Genomic DNA, 14,605 nt, shown 5'->3' with positions numbered 1-14,605 from the left:
GGGATTCATATTATATAATTGACTGTCACTGTTACCAATTCCAGCCAAAAGCTCACTATCTGTTATATTTTTAATATTAATTTTCTAAAAATTCACTGTCCCAGGTTTTTCAGGTCTTTCAGGTCTATGATTTGAATTCTCAGAGCTAAAAGTCACATTTTTCCCTAGTCTACTTCCAGTTAATTACTCCCCACAATAGAAAAGACCAAATAAAAACAGTTACAGGGGACAAAAAAGAAGAGAACAAGTGAAAGTTAGAACTTAGGGTGTGCAGTTTTGGTAGCATTTTGCAACTGTGTTTGAAAAGCAAATGTCATGCTATAAATCAGTTTTATTACATAAAAATGTTAATGTAATTTGATTCCAGCCCTTCAAAGGTCACCAAAGAGGCAAATAGGTCCCAATACAGCTGCAAATAGGGCCTACAAAATCAGCACATCAACAAGAGACAACATAGTTGGACTGTTCTTTCAAAAATACTAACAGCAGTTCAGTCTGTAAATAGATACAATCTATTAAATAGGTAAATAGATGTGATCTAAAATTGTATCTCAGATTCCTCAGCAGATTTACTCACCAACACCCACGGCACAGACATGTCTCCCTCCTTAAGCTTAGATTTCTTTAATTTCCTTGCCTTGGAAGTTAGGGGTTCCTGTAATGACTTCCTGCACCAGTACCCTGGGCTTTAAACAGGGTATCCTCTATCCTGGTGTCCGCTGGAAGCCAAGTCCAAGAAACTCTGCTTTGCTTTGCTGCACCCCACAGCTGCCAGTCTCTGCTGGCCAGATCAGAAAATAATACAAGTCTTCCTTAAAAAAAAAAAAAAAAGAAAGGACACTTGCCAATATTTTAGTTTTTGAATGTGGGTCTTTGGTGTGTCCTCAAGTTCCTTAGCCCAGCTGCCGAAAGCAGGCAGGCCTCGGAAAAAGCACAGGGCTCCGAGGAAGATGTGAGGCTATCCCGGAGGCAAGTTCCCTCTCGGGAGCCGAGGGCCAAGCAGGGTTGGCTTCACCTCCCTACACCGTACAAACGCTGGGTGCAAGGTGGGTGCTGTCCTTCCCGGGTGCAGCAGTCACCTCTTCGAGGAGTCTCTTCCAGGCAAGACAAGGGATTAATTCCTAGAAGGAGAAGGAGGCCCGACCTCCTCATCCAGCTCCCAGGGCCGCCAAGGGCTCTGGGCCCCGGCAACAGGCAGGCCTGGCGGGGGAAGGTTCTCCGGCAGCGCACGGAGCCAGGCCGAGCGCCACGGCCCGGCCCGGCCAGCCGGCGGCAGCAGCAAGACGGAGGCGGAGGGGCCATTTCAACCTCTTACCGGGTACGGGCACTCCGCAGGCAAACGAGATGTCCAGGAATCGGCTGCGGAGGAGGGTCCGGCCCCCGGGGCTGGGGGGTGGCTCGCTTCTCCCCTCCCTCCGCGAGTGACGGGCCGGACGCGGCCCGCCGGCAGCTCCCGGGGCGGGGCGGGGCTGGGCGGGGCTGGGCACAGCGCCCGCCTCCCGCTCGGCGCCGGAGCCCTCCTGCGGCCACCGCCTTTGAGCGGGGTGAGACAAAGAGCCCCGGTTGCCCGGGAAGCAGAGCCGTCGGTGAGCATCTCTTCTTCTCCTTCGGCAGACGTCCCGTCTCCACAGAGGCGGCGAAGAAGGCCGGCGATGGACCGCGATGGGCCGGACGCCGCTGGGCAGGAGGCTGCGGTGGAGCGTGGCCGCTACCTGAGCCGCCGGGCCGTGGCGCAGGAGCAGCTGGCGCAGTGAGTCCGGCGGCGGGGCCCGGGAGTGGGGCCAGCGGGTTTGGGTTAAAAACCTTTATGTGGCAAGCCCGGCCCGGGCGGTCCCGGCTGAACGGCCCGCCGAAAGGGGCGGCTCTTGGGCGCTAACCCGTGTTCCGTGCCCGGGCCTCCATCACTCACTGCTTTTGAGCAAGGGTTTCAGATCATCCTCGCCTCGTGGTCAGAGGGACCTTTCCCCCACCCTCCATAATTCTGTTCTCCAGCTTCAGAAGCGTCTCTTGCTGTGGGGTTGTGTCTCTCCTAACACATCCAATAAGACTGGCTTAATTCTGGCACCGAGAGCAACTGGCTTGGCTCACTATTGCTGCTTCTCCCTACCTAGAAGCTGTCACACATCCAGCTGGCATGTCTTGCACAGTGCTGTGGCACTGCTTAGAAGACTGCTTGCTGGAAAAGGCCGAGACTGTACAGGGAGTGGGATAACAATGAAACAGGCAAATCAAATTCAGTCTAACATTTGAGTCCATACATTGTTCATGTTCACTTTCACTGGTATAGACTTCCCTAGCACCCTCAGACTACAACTGAGCTTTGGCCATAGAATTCGGAGCTAGCTTATTGAAACTTTTTCTGGTTTTGATCACTGATATTTTACTTCAAAGTATCAGGTAAAGTACCCAAAAATGTGTGTAATCTGTATCTGTTCATTATTACTTCATGCTGTCCCTAGTTGATTTAATAACTTCCCTTTTCTGATTCAGAATAAAGGAGCACAAGGATCAAGCAGATCTGGCTAAGCTGGAAAAGAGAAGGGAAGGGGAACAAATACAGAGATCAAGCCAATTGTACCAAATGGAAATTCAGAGAGATAAAGAAAAGGAACAGGAGAAAAAAATTGAATTCCAGAGGCAGCATCATGTAAGTAGCAGGAAAACAGACAGTTCAAAATACATATTTCATCTTGACTGTGATGGTTGGACTTGGCCCAGAAATAAACAGGACTGTGGGTAACAGGGTCTTTGCTGACAGCTTTAGTAGCCTGGGATCAAATGCTTACCCTACCAAATGCAGGCCATCTGTTTTCTCTGTGCTTTTGAGAAAGACCTCTTGAAAGTTTTAATGTGGCACCTGAACTTGAACTGGTCTACAATGGAAAAGGCTGCTAGAGTCAGCAAGGAGATTGTCCTTGACTTGAGAACTGGATTTAGGTTCCATGTACTTGCTCTGTTTTAAGTTCATTTTAATTTGTTAGGGAGAGGGAATAGCCTGAACGCGACAATATCTTATAAACTTGGTGATGACCAAGTTTATTTACCACACGTACTGTTTCCCTGCCAATAGCTGCTTGAGCAGGGAAACTGAAGTAGAGGTACTGTGACGATTCATTACCATGGGAGGGAGTAAAAGGAGAGAATTCCCACTAAAACCCTACTTGCTTTTTTTCCTTCCATACTCCTCATGGCAAGTACACAAATGTTCCCCCATGTCCCCCAGCCTCGTATGTGCAACAAGTGCCATTTCTGAGTCATTACAAAATGCCTTACGCTCTACATTTTGATGGTTCTACAGACTTAGTGTTTGAGCCCTTCAGAGTCTGCACCATATGAATGATACACAGGATGGTAATAGTACAGTTGGAGCCACTGGGGAGGTAGAGGAGAGAATGTAGAGATGCTGTAAGCCTGGAGTTGCAACCACGTAATAATTTTACTTTGTGATTTGTGATAAGTAGATAATAAAAATTTACGTTTATCTCTGCGTTTCTATTTTCTGTAGTTTCTCCACTGATGTAAAGAAATCCCTGTTACAGGCTAGGCCTGAAGTATTTCTAGAATTTGTTTTTAGTTCATGTTTCCAAAATATACTTCTACATGAAAATAAACTTAGTTTTCCATTTAAACAGGAACACATAGCTGAACAGAAAATATTTAAAGCTGAAGACAAACAAAAAGAAGACAAAGATGATGATCGGATTAAGGCTTATATTAAAGGAAAAGAAATGATGGCTGATCTGACAAGAGAAAAAAATTTGGAGACTAACAGGTGGGTCCAGGGATAATTTGCAGTGTTAAGATTCAGGCTTGTAGTTTAATTTTGTGACAAATACTATTCTCAGTAGTTATATCAGCAAGATCAGAACTTTGATGCAAGCAAGTCTTCTGTAATTAAAACTTGAAGTAGAAAGTGCAGAAAAAATGCCTACCAGTTCCAGTAGTAATTGGTGTTGTTGGGGTGGAGGTAGAATGGCTGGTGTTACTAGAAGCAAAAGGTACCAATTGCCTCTGGTGATCTGAGCAGTTCTGGGATGTTACAGTAGCTCATGTTCTCCTGCAGGATGATAGAGAAGCATAAGGACAAAGCTTTTGAACAATTAACTGCACAGATGAATGAGAAATTTAAGATTGAAGATGATCATCTTGCTAGAGGAGCTGCAGAGGTAGAAGTTGAGTACCAAATGCAAAACAAAGAGAAAGAAATGAAAAAAAAGGCTGCTCTTGAATCTATTGAAGCAAACAGAGTTGCTGTGGTAAGAAATGGGGGCTGTCCTTGTTCCTCTTTCTGTCATATACTTCTACATTTTTAGAATGTAGAAATGTCATTGATTTTAGCATCATCTGGAGTGAGACACACATGCAGGTTCTCACCAGTTGCCTTTCATTTATCATCTAGAGATTTAGAACTAAATCCTTAAGAAAGGTGCAAGCAGTATATGTGGTGATCCTCTCTTCAAAAAAATTAGACTGGGAAGGCTCTGTAATTGTTTATTATTTGTGCAAACTCTGCACTGCTTACTCCAGCAGAGGAGCCTGGCCCAGGCCACAGCCGGTGACTCTGGTGCCATCATCAGCAGGCTTTGGCAAGTCTGCTGATGCCTTTCCTGGAGTCCCCTCTCCCTTTCCCCCTTCTGTGTTGGGTGTGCCTCTGCCAGGGCTGCTGAAACCCTGGGCTTGGACACTGGCCAGCCACAGCGACCGTGCTTATTGGGACACTGATTCAGGGCTGCTTCTGCAGAGAGATCCAACTTCCAGCTTAGCAGGCCAGCTCCTTGGTTAACTTTTTTGTGCTTTGTAAACTACAGATGAAGTTGAAAGAGGAAATGAAGAGAGATAAAAAAGAAGAGGATGAGAAGGATCGTAACCAGTGGATGACAGAAAACGATGTCTACTTGGAAATGGAAAAAGCCAAGAAACAAAGACAGCGTGATGCAAACATGGAAGTACAGAAATTTCAGCTCCAGCAAATGGTAAATAGAAGAACTGTATACTGTCAACCCCTTCAGAAAGAGACACACCTCTAAACCCATAGTACTAGACCTCTCAGGCAGAAGAGGAGAGGGAGAGAGAGGTTGCTGTGGGTGTCATGTACATATTTGGTTTGGTTTTTACCTGTGTCCACTACAGCTGCTGATGTTGGAGGAGGTGACTGACTGTTATCTGTGGGCCACAGGAGGTTTGTTTGTGCAGTGAGAAGGTTACTGCTGAAAACTTGACAATGCACGATACACCAAAATTTTATGGGCCTCCTCTTAGAGAGTAGAACAGAAGCCTCTTCCAGGCGGATTTGGCCCATGTGAGTCAGGGAGGATTTCTGTGAGGGCTGGTAATAAGAGATCAATAATGACAGATCACCTCCTGTCCTGTGCCATTAAGACATTTTTTCAACCATGCACTGCCGTGCTCTTGTATCTTCTGGGCAGGTCACCAAAAAGCAGCAGCTAATGCTGATGTTCACTCAGCTATTTAATGTACCCTTTCTGGGGAGATAAGGCAGGGCAGAGAAGTGGAGAGGGATGCTAAGTGCCATGTGTCAGCTAAGGATGCCATAGACCTTCTAGTAAGCTTTTACCCTCTCTCAGCTTTTGATGAACCAAATGTTGAGAACCAAATACTAAGCTTTGTTATTCCCTTTTCTTCATGAGGCTGAAAAGCAGGCAAGAAAAGAGCAGGAAAAGCAAGCAGAATTGGACTACAATGCTCAGAGAGAGGCTGCTTTTCATCAGGATCAAGCATTTTGGAGATAAAGACAGTGAGTAACTGAATCAGTGCCATTACTGGATGTAACTTCTATTCTCTCCAAACATTCAAGGAAGGAACAAGATGTGGGCTTCCTAAGTAGGACAACTGCAAGAATGGTGGAGTGGATAATCTGCAATATTAAAAACAGTAAAAACGGGGGAGTGGGTGGATAAAGATGGTTGATGCAATGCCTTCCTGCCTTGTACTTGAGCCCCCAGCTTGCTCAGGACCGAGAAAACACTTAGCATTTTGCCATGACTTTTGGAGCCTGCTTTGGCCCTTAAAGCTCTGCCTGAGGGCAGGGCCAAGAACTTCTCAGGGCCAGCACAGACTGCTACTGTCTTGGTCAGTCCTGCTGTGGTCTGGGCTGCTGCATTCTATTTGGATAGAAGAATATGGCTGGGTGGAGCTGACTGAATCTTTATCTATGTCAATTAGCATGGCCCATTAATCTGTAGTGTGAACCAAAGTACAGTAAGTAGAAACAATGAAGACTAGTTTCAAAACCTCACTTCTGACCTAATGTAAGAGACTAACATTGCTGCACTATCAACTAAAAGTCACACAGAGTTCTATCCAATTATTTTGGAGTAGTTACTTTTGAAAATTACATATTACAAAAAGAGACATGGCAATTAACTTGTGAAATTGTCCCTCAGTACTTTTTTCCTTCGGTCACTAATGGAAAATTTATTTCCCTTCTCTCTGAGCCAGCGTTCATTTTATTACATCCAGCTTTTTTTCAGCAAGCAGAAAGAATGGAAACTTTTATAAAAGCCTTTTGATGGCAGAAGCTGGAGCCTTAAGAAGTACTGACTACAGCAGGAGTGGTGCTGAAACCCGCAGAGCTCGGTAATGCTCCAAATGCATCCCTAAGTGCAAATTTGCACATGCTCACTACTATGCAATTGGTGAGTTAAGTGGGTTTTTAGTCTACTTCCACAGCAGCAAGAAACAAGATGGATGCAGCCTCATTTCCTACTCAACTTCCAAAAATGTCCTTTTCTGCAGATTACGTATGTCTGCATTTGAAGTCTACAGCCTTCCTCCATCAGGCTTCTACTCCTTTTACTTTGAACATCTACAGAAAACCATCAAACTCCAGTACCAGAAAACAACTCTTTATTTCAGTACATCTAGAATAAAGTGGGAATTTAGTGTAATTTTAAAGCATGTTGGCTAAACATAGATTTAGTTACCCAAATTCAGCATGAAAAAAATCTAGCAGCAGTCATGACTGCCTCTGAGATGCACATGCTTCGTATATTTGTTTTAAATAAATAATTCTAGTTAGTAATTTTCTGTAAAACCTCTGTAAAGCATAGTATGATGACACTAGATTAGAATGGCCAGAGGTGGTGGAATGTTGCTGGTTAAAAGGTATCCTGTGTAAGGCAGGAGGCTGGTTCAGCTGCTCACCAGAGTCCTTTTCAGCTGCCATTTAAAGATAGGGAGATTAAAATACAGGGAGATGAACTGCAGCTGGCAGGAAAGGAAATTGTTGACCTGGAAGCATCTACTCATTGAGAGGTACCTCTCATTTAATGCCTAGGGCCACTCTTGTGTTAGTTAATAGCTGGAATCATCATTCCCAAAGTTATTTAGATATGTACATGGTACCTAGGGACATGGATTAGCTAGTGTTGGACTTCAGTACTGGGTTAACAGCGGAACTTGACCTTAAAGTTCTCCTCCAATCTAAATTATTCTGTAAAGTTTTAATTAATAGCTAGAAAATCAGAAAATGCTTTGAGAAATAATTTGACTAGTAAACTTTAATTATTGGTTTTCTCAAAAATGCATCCTCTCAGATATTCTTCTGCTTCAGGACATTGCAGCAGGTGAGAATCATAATAGGTATTAGCCTTATTTGAAGACCAAGACCTTAGAAATGCAAGGCAGCTCTCAGAGGGACTGAAATGGAGACCTTAAATCCAACTGCGTTTTTTCCACACTTGTGATCCAATTCTGGAAACAGAACAGCAATTTTAGTTTGAACATGTAGGCCTCCAGTGTGTAACATGGTACTCTCCCAACAGTATTGCAACTCACACCTGTGTGGTGGTACATGTGTAAGAGGGTACTGTTCTCATGGATCTAATACAACTCCTACCTAGGAAATGGAAGAGAACAGCTCTCTAAAATGCCTTATATCCTAAGGGAATTTGAATTAAATAACTGTGCAGCTCTTTACTGTTAGGTAGTGTTCCAGGCTGGAGTTACTACATCTGTGCAAGTTCTTCTAGCATGAGTCTTTGCTACCAGTTAGCTCTGAGGAAGTTTGAAGAGGATACATACCTGCAAACAAATGGCCCATGAACAGAAGAGTTGGCACCATGGGACTGTTAAGGGTGAACATTTTCACATCCCAATGCAGACTTGCTCTATACTTCTGAAAAAGAAAAAAATATTTTCAAAGCTTCCTTGTAATGTTAGGTCAAGTCTGTTTCAACAGCTAAATTCTTTCAAATGTCTGTTAACTTAGGCCTTCCTGTTATCTCTTGAATGGAAGAGTGCTGTAACTAGTCTGTAATCTTCCTCCTTGTTCTGGCAGTGCATCCTTGTTTCTGATACTGACCTTCCTTCCTGTTCTGGCAGTGTAAAAACTGCAAACTACAATTTTTGAGAGACAGAACATTTACTACCTCTAAATAGCATGCAAAAATCCCCATAATCCAAAATCCCCATGCAAAACTAGAAAGAAAAAGCAACACGTACTGAAAATAAGCGTGTATTACTGAGCAGAACAAGAAAAATACAACAACTGGCACAGTGAACAAGGGCAAAGTTTTGGGACTATCTTTGATAGAGCTTTTAAGTATTTCTGCATTAGTTTCAGCTACAATCTATCAGTGCATATACAGTTAATAGAAGTTACTAATTATACACTTAAACAGTTTCTTTTTTTTCTTTAGAAATATATTTTACCACTAGAAAAGCATCTACAAAGGAGTAAGAAGCTAGCCACTCTCCAAGTTCTGTGTGCCTGCAACACCAATCAGTGCCCAACAGCAGAAGCTAACTGTGGACCAAGTTACAAGACATGCTATTCTAGAACCTGCCTATAACTCAAGCTCAAGAAACAAGTGCCATAGCTTGCAATAACTACTTTTATTATGGAACAAAGCAGTACATTCTTTTCAGAAAGTCAAGAGGTAACAACCAAAGGTAAAGTATCAATTCATCTGTACTGTACTCCTTGAATATTGCTGGGCCTCCAGGCTTAACTCAAACCTTCTGTTTTGACTTGGGGAAAAAAAATCTTACTGAGCAAATAAAATTGGGTACATCTGTCTCAATAAAATCCATGTTGACCATACCTTTTATTTGTGACAGTTTTCTACTTTTATTTTGGAGAATACAACAGAAGATAGAAATAGAATCTTGAGAAGTTGTGGCATTGGCAGAGTCTTTTAATCCATAATGGGAAATGTCTGCAGCAAGATTGTATCTAGCACTCTAGCTACTCTGACTACAGGAAATTGGACGTCACTTTCCTGTTGTCTCCTAAGCACTCTGCTGCCAACCAGCCAGGCTGTGATACTGCTGTAGGTGACTTGTTGATTGAAAGGTGTTTTTTCACTTTGAAAGGTGTTAGTTCTAAACTGACTCTGTGTTCATTCCATTTACATTCATATTGAACAGATAGTTCTTCTGTAACTAGTGAAAACTATTCTGCTTCACATTCAGACACACACACAAACACTAGTATTTTTTCAAGTAAAAGCCCATAGTTGGCAACAAGCAGAGTTTGCAGTTGGACACTAGATCATCTTCATTTCATAGCTGCGTTTTTATATGTTATAATATAGACATATTAGACTGTCATTTGCCATTCAGTCACAGAAATCCTTAATTGCACCTACTATTTGACACTATCATCTAATGTAACATGGAAAATCTAACTTCACATCTTCAGTAAAAACTTAATTGATCTTGGCTTAACTAAGGAGGTAATAGCAAGAGATCAAATCACTCTGCCCTGTGAATCTGTACTCAAAGTATCAGCACATCAGAAGGCTGGAGGCTGGCCAAGCACATTCACCCTGAGATGAGCTCACTTGATCAGAGCATGGTGCTAATAACGCTGAGCTCATGGGTTTGATCTTATATGGCTGACTCACTTAAGAGCTGACCTGATGATTCTTGTCAGAGGGTCCTCTTGACCCGAGGACCCTTCCAGCTTGGAATATTCTGTGAATTTACAAGCACAGGTTGCACAATATGACTTGGAAACTATTATTTCTCTAAATGCAGAAGATGCTAATACTGCAAGAAGCACATGTGGCAGAGGTGGAATACACTAACAAATAGGCAAAAAAAGCATTTCTTTCTAGTACACAACTTGTACATTTCATATCAAGAATTCATGCTCCCAGCTTACAACTAAATAATCTTCCCTGTTACGAACTACAAATTACAAAATGTCCAAAAGACTAAGATTAGTTACAAACTACTCTGCTAAATTCTATATGCACAAGACTGCTGGCACAATAAACAATTATTTTAGCTGAAAGAACCCAGTTATCAGCTAGTTGCTCTTATCATTGTTCAGAATTTAATATGCCTAAATTCTTTCCAGTCCTTTCAACCACTCTTTCCAATAGCAGCTATGGCTAAAGCAACATAGAGACTGCCTTTTATAGTGGGGATATATAGCCATGTCTAACTTCCTGCCACAAACAGCAAGTCTCCTTTACTGCTTTACATATTGCAAAATTTAAATTCAAAATCAGGGTGCTGCATTAATTCAGCTTATTTAGTCCTTTAATGCTTTAGAACTTCCATGAGTAAAAATACAAATTTTAAACCAATCATATGCATATTTAGCAGTTCAAGATTTCTCCTATGATCTTATGCATGTTAACTGCCCTATTAGTTTTATTTGAACAATGACTGTATGATTAAGGAAAGATACTAATTTACTAGTATTTTTACAGCTATACCTGTACATTTATGTAGTTTTACTATCTACACTCATCACTTTTTAAATAGTTTATTACTGCTATTCCTTTTGTGAAATTGCATACTAATACTAGAAAACTTACTTTCATGTGATAATTAAAAACAAACAAACAAACAGGTGAACATTACTTTTGGCCTTTATATGACAAAGTTTTGTTGAAACAGTCTTCCTAATGACATGAATTGTTCAAGGGTGGAAAGTATGAGTAAAACTAGAAGTACAGAAGCATCAAAATGGAAAGCTAATGTTTTCTGCTAGGTAACTGCAAAACTAGTAAATTCAAATTTTGCAAAATGCAGTTCACAGACTTTTTGATACCCATTTTCTTTAATAATTTATGCTGCATTATGAAAATTACTATTTTCAGCAAAGGGAAGGTACATAACAGTTCTTTACATTTCCATTACATTGACTCTAGAAGTGTGGCCAACCTTGCCCCCCTCCCCGCAAAAAAAAGAAACCTTCAAAACACCAAAACAAAATTAATAACCCCCTAAAAAGAACACTTTCATGGCTCCTGCTTTTATAAAAGTATAGTATGTATATCTTTAGGTTTTCTATTTTAAGGAAAGTCCTAAAAGCAGGAATATACATTTTTGCTTATCAGAAAAACAATGAGTCTACCATACCCCCAGAGGTGTTTCCAAAAATACTTTATTTGCTTCAATAAATCAACAGTTCCAGAAAAGGCAGCTAAAGGACTGCTTCTTTTGTTTACATTAACCTAAAATCCATTTACCAGGCTGACACTATTACAAACCAGACATTATTGGGGTTCACTGCAAATTCTTCAATGCATCTGACAAAGAACACTGCAACAAAAGCCTGTAGCCTGGGATTTCAAGTACAAAATGCAAAGTTTCAGGCTAAAATTCTAACAACAAAATAGAACAAAGCATTAAAATGTAACCATTGCCTTTTTCTTTCTTAAAAACAACCAACTGAAACAAACAACAACTGAAACACTATGGTCGTGTTAAAAAATTAGCAGACAGCAACACATTTTTTACAGGTAATAGTGTCTACATAACTGTGCGTTCTATCTATCCACCCTCAGCAAGAATTTCTGCTTCTGAGTTGATGGCAGTACCCAGAGAATCCAGCATAAACTAAGTGTCTTTCTAATAAAGTTTGGAAAGCCACTGTCAATTATAAATTCAGCATTCCAGGTATCTATATGTTACATGGTATTAGTAAAATCTCAGCATCTATTGTGGATACAAAAGAGAAAGCATGTCTAACCTTTGGAAGTTATTTCAAGCCTGTATGAACACTTAAACATACACTTACAAATTTAGTCCAGTAATCCCTGCCCTCACTTTACATTGTGTATGGGTGTTCACTAATTCCCTGGAATAACGTCAGTTCTGGGGTAGCAGCAGAAAAAGCTGCACTCTACTACTTTTTTCCCCACATTCACAACAAAGGATCATGAGCATTGTTTTTATTGCCTCTGGAATACTTAAATTCTTCCAAACCAGTCCTTTGAGCCAAAAGCCACCTGACACAGATGTCAAAGACAGCACTGAGCTATACTGTGACTACAGCACAAGGTGGCTACTGTGAGGCCAGGAACAGGAAAGCTCTGTCACTGAGGGACTAAAGACATTCAGTACTGCAAAAGCAAGTCAGTGCCTCCTGCCAAGGCAGAAAGAACTGACTAGTGCTTGGGGACATCTAGCTGTCCCTGGGATTGGGCTTTAGTCCCACCAAGTTCTTGATCAACATTCTCAATTTCCACTTTGATAAAGAAAAGCACAAATCTAGCAAACCTTCCCTTGTATAATACTGCAGTTGTGTTTCTGTTTCAACAAAGTGCTTAGCACTAAACCAATTTACCACCAAATACAACACAGGCTACTGTATCCCACCACCTGCAATTTAGTGTAGCCAGCTTTTAAAAAAAACCCAAGTACATTTAAAAAAAAAAGAAAATAGGCTTTGTGCCACCAACTCAGATGACTTTTTAATGTGCTATGAAAGAATTAAAGTCAATTTAAGTTGCAAATTTTCTGAACTGTAACAAAGTCCATACAAAAGGGTATGCAAGCGCATATTTTAAAATAAGTAGCTACAACTGCAAACTACAATTGGATTTAATATCCATTTTGAGATTTTAAACTAAACACAATTAAAAAATATATATATTCTATTGACTGCTGTATTGCTGACTGCCTGTATTTTCCTCCCTTCAGCAGAGTCAGTATAGTTGTGGATTGTTTTGTTTACATGCTTATACAACTTCAGTGATATTGGCAAAAATATTCTCAGTAGTGCAAATAAATGTCTTCAGCAATATCTTGCTCATGTGTCAGCTCTATTTAAAATAATGAAACAACATTGCAAACAGTTTTTAAATGAGACTCTGAAGCACATGGCATGCATAGCACAGTATAAATGCATGGTTAAGCTGCCACAAAATTTTCTGAAGCCTAACTCCCTACCTTTACTCTTAATACAGTCCCCCAAAGTAGGACTACAACTTCTCCAAAGTCCTACAAAGTTCAGAAATCCACTATATAGGTCTTTGGTTTACTCTTCTGAGTTCTCTTAAGTAACTGCTGTGTCATCCACCCACATGTAGACCAGGAACATTTTTAAACCTTCTGCACAAAATGACCACTGAAATGCAACATTCATAGGTGTTTCTAAAACAGTAAAAAAAAGCACTTGACAAACAAAGCAGCTCCACTAACTATTCTGTTAAGTCACTCTACACACTTCCAGTTTTCTTCCTTTAAAAACATTGCTTATGTTGCTCACAATCCTAGGTTTTATTTTGCTTTCAAGACACAACAATTTTTCTTTAGAATAACAACTGCCTGAATCACAACTGTCAAGCAAGCTTTGGCATTTCTCCTAATCTGCTGTAAACAAACGCTGATCACAAAGTCAAAATGTTAACAAACTCATTACCAAGACATTAAAACCAAGTTGTTTCGTCTAGTGAAAGATTTGGCAAAAATTTCAACGATTACAATATTGTTTTGCTTTGACACAGGTTAAGATTATGCTTCTCACTTCCCTTTACGACTTTCAAGGTCTGCCAGTCTTAGATGTGAATAGTTTCATGGACTGAAAGGAGTGCTGGGGTTTGTACCAAATCTATCCTTTCAGACCACTGCACCGAGTCACCACAGACCAGCTGCTCTTTGGGGATTGCACATATGGGGGCACTGCTGCAGCAGCACAAGCCAAACTCCTTCTCTTCCACGTGAAGGCGTGGTGGTGAAATACAAACTGGGGTGGGACCTAGAGGCAGGAGAGGAAAGCAGAAAAGGGAGGGAATTGGTTTGAGGGACATAGTAGAGAATGAGAAGGAATTCACAGTTACATTCTTTAGAATGAGAAACAAGGAAGAAAGCAAATTTCAGTTTAAAAAAAATTCAAGAGCATGTTTTAAAACCTTACTTGAAATTCTGTTTCAACTACTCCAAAAACCAGTACTGGAGAACTGCAAGAGTTTTCTCATGCACTTGTTAATAAACAAAAGTTGAAAGGATTTCCTGGTTGTTCCTTATCTGATCCCACTGTAAATTCTGTAATTTGTTTAATCTCTGTGCATCCACTATTAGGCAACTGAGGCAGGGTAGTCTGAAGCATTCACTTCTGCAGTAGACAACATGAAAGCATGGAATGGAGAGATTACAGGGGAAAAAAGTTATGCTGATGAGCATTTAAACATGTTTTTTTAGGACAAGGAAATAACTCCCAAACACAGGTGACTGCCTTACTACATGGATGAATTCTACTGCTGGCAGTGACAGAAGTACAAAGATTTACTTAAATTAATTCACTTTGTGATTACAATAAAAACTAACATAATTTACCTCTACAAATAAATTTCCTTAGGATTTATACCTACTGAAAAACAGATGCAGCAAGACTGGAGTA

The 14,605-nt window shown here is 41.0% G+C and overlaps 1 protein-coding gene across 1 annotated transcript; it reads left to right on the top strand.

Annotated features, from left to right (window-relative positions):
- Positions 1–660: 660 nt before the first annotated feature.
- LOC121470230 (uncharacterized) lies at positions 661–9,064 on the top strand. The gene is made up of 8 exons (XM_072931857.1): positions 661–774; positions 890–1,046; positions 1,129–1,750; positions 2,491–2,647; positions 3,633–3,772; positions 4,064–4,256; positions 4,809–4,973; positions 5,649–9,064. Exons 1-8 carry the CDS (start codon positions 661–663, stop codon positions 5,748–5,750), a joined length of 1,650 nt encoding a protein of 549 aa, XP_072787958.1. The 3' UTR covers positions 5,751–9,064.
- Positions 9,065–14,605: the final 5,541 nt, after the last annotated feature.

The sequence above is a fragment of the Taeniopygia guttata genome, chromosome 7 (genome assembly GCF_048771995.1).
Source record: "Taeniopygia guttata chromosome 7, bTaeGut7.mat, whole genome shotgun sequence".
Taxonomy (NCBI): Eukaryota; Metazoa; Chordata; class Aves; order Passeriformes; family Estrildidae; genus Taeniopygia; species Taeniopygia guttata.
This window is presented reverse-complemented; position numbering and strand designations above follow the sequence as displayed.